The 5,463-nt window shown below is 48.4% G+C and overlaps 1 protein-coding gene across 1 annotated transcript in view; it reads left to right on the top strand.

Annotated features, from left to right (window-relative positions):
- The first annotated feature begins 281 nt into the window (after positions 1–281).
- Positions 282–5,463, top strand: part of LOC104996864 (phospholipid-transporting ATPase IB-like) — a 119,447-nt gene continuing 114,265 nt past the window's right edge. Inside the window, exons 1-2 of the mRNA XM_010851252.1 lie at positions 282–289; positions 1,207–1,425. Coding sequence (XP_010849554.1) covers positions 282–289; positions 1,207–1,425 — 227 coding nt within the window. The remainder of the gene's footprint in view (positions 290–1,206; positions 1,426–5,463) is intronic.

Below are 5,463 nucleotides of genomic sequence, written 5' to 3'. Positions count from 1 at the left end.
ATTGGAAAAGACTCTGATGCTGGGAGGGATCGGAGGCAGGAGGAGAAGGGGACGACAGAGGATGAGATGTCTGGATGGCATCACTGACTCGATGGATGTGAGTCTGGGTGAACTCCAGGAGTTGGTGATGGACAGGGAGGCCTGGCATGCTGCGATTCATGGGGTCGCAAAGAGTGGGACATGACTGAGCGACTGAACTGAACTGAAGCTCGTAAGAATCCTGATCCCTCACTCTGATTCCCAAATAACAAACACTAGCAAATATACACAAATGCCCCAAAATGCCTAGGTAGGTAGGGAAAGGAGAGGAGAAAGACAAGGTAGAATTGCTTTGGATATTCCACCGACCGTGAGCTTCTCACGCCTGATAGAAGCTTCCTTCACTGTACCTTGTATGTCTCTACTTCACTTGCAGGCCACATGTCAGGCAGGAATATTATGCGGGCAGCCCATGGTCCAACCGCAGTGTCCAAAGGGAACACATCTCTCAGAATTCCTTTGTCAAAGACTACATCCCCACCCAACGCTCCCATCACTTTCCCTATTTAAGGTCACCAAAGGAATTCTTTTTCTGAACTATACTCGGGTCCTGTGGCATACCGAGTTTCGTGTTATCTAAGAGTAGCTTGCTGCTGCTGCTGCTGCTAAGTCCCTTCAGTTGTGTCCGACTCTTTGCGACCCCAGAGACGGCAGCCCACCAGGCTCCCCCGTCCCTGGGATTCTCCAGGCAAGAACACTGGAGTGGGTTGCCGTTTCCTTCTCCAATGCATGAAAGTGAAAAGTGAAAGTGAAGTCGCTCAGTCGTGTAGGACTCGTAGCGACCCCATCCTTAGACTGCAGCCTACCAGGCTCCTCCGCCCATGGGATTTGCCAGGCAAGAGTACTGGAGTGGGTTGCCATTGCCTTCTCCGAAGAGTAGGTTACTGACTAGTTATATTTGGAAAAAAGGTGCCATTACGATGGAGAGATTCAGAGGACACTCTTAACTAGATGATTAGTTGATCATCAGCAACAGCCCTGCGCCCTGGCTGGCCTCCTCTAGCCCCAGGCAGGCCCGCGACGTGGCTCTTCCCTCCTGGGGTTGTGGCCCCGTCTGGGTGAAAGGACGGAACCACACTAGGTGCTGGGTGATGATGCTGGGACCTGCTCCTGAAGCTTCCTGGTTCTCGTTCCCTGGAGCTCCTGGCAGCTGGGTGGTGCCCCTAGGTGCCAGCAGAGGGCGCGCCGCCGAGGCTCCCCCTGGCGCCGGCTGCGCAGGCGCAGAGCTGGGCTGACGCGCAGCGCTCTGTCAAGCTTCTGGGGCTACTGCTCTCTCGTGACAGCTCATCCTGAGGAGCTCGCGGTGAGGGAGGCTGCCGGAGCAACAGCCGCAGACCCGCGGAGGAGCGTGCAGGACGCACGGGGGAAGCCGAGCCGGGCCGCTCCGTGCCTTAGTTTCCTCCTTTGTGACCCTGCCTCCAGCGGGCCGTGAAGGAACAGCGTCGGACACGTGGCCGGTGCGCCTGAAGAAAACGGTGACAGGAAAAAGGCGCGGCCCGCAGGTTGTATCCCTGGGTCCCCGGGTCCCCCCGTGGGAAAGCCGCCCGCGCACCCCGTCCCGCGGCCGCTGATGCTGGGAGCTGGACTGGGGACCCTCGGGACGGCCTTGCTTCCCGTGGAGACAGCTCACCGCTCGCGTGACGCTCCATCTGTCTTCAGTTCCACGTTGAAGTCAAGTGAAGGACGGTCTAATCCACGTGTGGGTCGAATGAATATTCAGGAATTATTTTAAGAGTGCTGAGGAGAGCGCCTGGCATCTAAAAGCGTCACATTCCTGGCTTAATATCTTAACCTCTCAAGGCCCTTGCTCTTCATCTGTGAGAGTGACTCCTTTGCCCAAGGTCACAGGCCAGGGAGCTGCACTGCTGGCTGCGTTTTTTTTTTTTTTTTTGATTTTTAAAAATTGAAGTACAGCTAATTTACAATCGTGTTAATTTCAGCTAAACAGCAAAGTTATTGTTAATATGTATGTGTGTTTGTGTGTGTGTATATTCTTTTAAAAAATTCTTTTCCATTCTGATTTATCACAGGATATTGACTGGTTCCCTGTGCAAAGTGCTGGCTGAAATGTGAAGCAAGGCGTTTGACCTCCAGTCTCTGTGCTCTTCTTAGTCACAACAGTTAGCCGGCACCAAGAAGCACATTTTACATGCCTTTTCTATTTTTTTTGTTCTTTTAATTTAGGAAATAAATCACTTCAGAGGACATCTATGACCTTTCCATCCTACATGGATCGTAAACATGCAGTGGCTCACAGGGTATTGACATTCCTGTGCATGTTTTTCAACTTGACCTATGGCAGAATCCAGCTTCCTGAATTTCTTAAATATAAATGACATCTGAAGTCAAAATACACATGATCACAGAAGGCAACCACAAAACTCACAGGACTCAAACTTTCTATGGTCCACTGGGTCACCATTCACCTGAAGGAAATTGTAGCCATAGTTGCTGGTGAAACTGAAGGGACCCAGATATTATCTCCCCTAGGAGGCTGGTTGGACATCTCATAGAAGCTTTACTTACAGAGGTCAGTCGTTTATGAGATTTGCTCTGTTCTTTGAAGCTACGCATTTCAAAAACATTTCTTCTTAAGACCACATGTCTTTCCTAGTACCACTTTCCCAGCAGCACTGAGCATGTGTACTCAGTCGTAGTTGAGTCTTTGTGACCCTGTGGACTGTAGCCTGCCATACTCTTCTGTTCTTGGGATTTCCCCAGGCAAGAATACTGGAGTGGGTTGCCATTTCCTCCTGCAGGGGATCTTCTCGACTCAGGGATTGAACCCTGGTCTCCTGTATTGGCAGGCAGATTCTTTACCCTGAGCCACCTGGGAAGCCCTCTCTCCTGTCACAAAGCTCAATATATTCCTATAATGTATTCTTTTCACTAATTTCTATGCTAGAGAAAATGAAGTTAATCAGTTGGGTGTATGTGAGAAGACTCCTCAGGGAAATGTAAAATGGTTAGACAGAGGGCAATTTGCCAGACAGCTAGCATTGTTGCATGAAGAGCTGTGGGAGCAAATATTAGACTTTTTAGGGGTCATGGTTGGGTTTTCAGGCATTTCCTGTTAAATCATGGTAAAGAATGCACATTTGTGCATTAGAGGGGCCTATCTTACACATTAGAAATAAGACCTTTGGATGGAGTATCAAGTTCTGCTTCAGGAAGTGTGAGCCCATGATGATAGGCTGAAAAGTGCCCCCAAAGATATCCACACCCTACAACAAACTAGGTAGCTCAAAACTACAGGAATGTATTCTCTTACAGTTCTGGAGGCTAGAAGTCTGAGACCGAAGAGTCAGCAGGACTGTGCTCCACCTGAGGTTCTGGGTAGAATCCTGTTTTGCCTCTTGTTAGTTTCTGGTGGTAACCATGAGTCCTTGGTGTGCATCGGCTTGTAGACACAACCAGTTCTTCTCTCCATCATCACACGGTACTGTCTTTACATGAAATTTTCCTCTTGTGAGGACACGAGTCATGTTGGATTATGTTCTACCCTAATCATCTTAACTTGGTTATATCTGCAAAGACCTTGTTTCCTAATGCTGTCACATCCTCAGGTTCCAGGGGTTAGGACATCAACATGTATTTGGGGGACACAATTGAATCCATAACAGTCTTAAAAGGGGAGGCTGGGAGAGCAAGCTTAAAGTGATAGGAAAAGTAGAGACTAGAGAACCCTAAAGACAAGCTTCCCCACATGAAAATGTCTGGTTTGGACTAGAAGGTGGAGTTTCAGTTCAGAGAGTGACCAGCCAACCCCTCTTCCCATCTTCAATCCTCCGCAGCAGTTCCATTGGACCTCACACCTCAGACAACCACCACTGCCTATTTAGCAGGTTTCGCCTCCTCTTGGCCATGTCTTTAAGATTCACTTGTAAGGCGTTGATGTGGACAACTTTATGTCCCGAGGCTGACAGTTAGGTACGTCCAGAGCATGTCCACTGCTGGCTTTCCATAAAATGTGAAAGCGTGTGTTCCTATCATTTTCTTGTCAAACACACATACATGTGCACGTGCACGCGTGTGCACACACGCGCGCACACACACACACTGCCTTGAGAATCTTGAATTCTATATGAGTCAGAAAATTGTAAAAAAGCAGCCATTTTCATTGTCTTCCTTACACATCTTCCAGTTGGAAATTGCCCTGCATCCTGGTATAACCCGGAGGCATATGCTGCTGCCCCAGGGGTCACTAGGAGCATGAGGAAATTGTCTACCCTCTCTCACTCCCTCTTGGTACCCTCTACTGCTTCTTCCTCACTGCCCAGTTTTCCTTGCTTTCAGGCGGCTCTTGGTCTGCAACAAGGTGTGTCTGGAATAAATTCCTTAGGATGCCTCTAGCTGTGGTAGTAACCAGGGCACCAAAGACAAGTAAGCCAAGCTTCATCTTAGAGAGGGCAATGTGACAGGCCCTCAGAGAGGAGTGCTGAGTGTGCCTGGGTACGTGGGGGTTGGAGAGGAAAGTTACTATTCTTTGGGTCAGAGTGTTCTCTTAAAACACACTTGATGGACTTACCTGGTGGTCCAGTGGTTGGAACTCCCCGCTTCCACTGCAGGGGCCACGGGTTCTATCCCCAGCCAGGAAACTGAGATTCCCACATGCCACTCCATGAGGCCCAAAAGTGAAACAAACAAGCAAAACCCCCAAAACAAACAACAACAAAGCACCTGACTCAGAGAATGAGCACCTTGGTTGGTAGTGAACTCCTTGACTGCTAGCAACAATCTTTGGAAATTGTATGGGCTAAATTGTCTGCCCCCAAAGTCCCACTTCCCAGTACCTCAGAATTCAACTGTATTTGGAGATACCTTTAAAGAGGCAGACCACCTGATCTGACTCTTGAGAAATTTGTATGCAGGTCAGGAAGCAACAGTTAGAACTGGACATGGAACAACAGACTGGTTCCAAATAGGAAAAGGAGTACGTCAAGGCTGTATATTGTCACCCTGCTTATTTAACTTACATGCAGAGTACATCATGAGAAACGCTGGACTGGAAGAAACACAAGTTGGAATCGATTGCCGGGAGAAATATCAATAACCTCAGATAGGCAGATGACACCACCCTTATGGCAGCAAGTGAAGAGGAACTAAAAAGCCTCTTGATGAAAGTGAAAGTGGAGAGTGGAAAAGTTGGCTTAAAGCTCAACATTCAGAAAACGAAGATCATGGCATCCGGTCCCATCACTTCATGGGAAATAGATGCGGAAACAGTGGAAACAGTGTCAGACTTTATTTTTTTGGTCTCCAAAATCACTGCAGATGGTGACTGCAGCCATGAAATTAAAAGACGCTTACTCCTTGGAAGAAAAGTTATGACCAACCTAGATAGCATATTTAAAAGCAGAGACATTACTTTGCCAACAAAGGTTCGTCTAGTCAAGGCTATGGTTTTTCCTGTGGTCATGTATG

The sequence above is a fragment of the Bison bison genome, unplaced genomic scaffold (genome assembly GCF_000754665.1).
Source record: "Bison bison bison isolate TAMUID 2011002044 unplaced genomic scaffold, Bison_UMD1.0 scf7180017864299, whole genome shotgun sequence".
NCBI classification, from domain to species: domain Eukaryota; kingdom Metazoa; phylum Chordata; class Mammalia; order Artiodactyla; family Bovidae; genus Bison; species Bison bison.
Note: the sequence above shows the minus strand (reverse complement) of the source record. Positions and strands in the feature narration are given on the sequence as shown.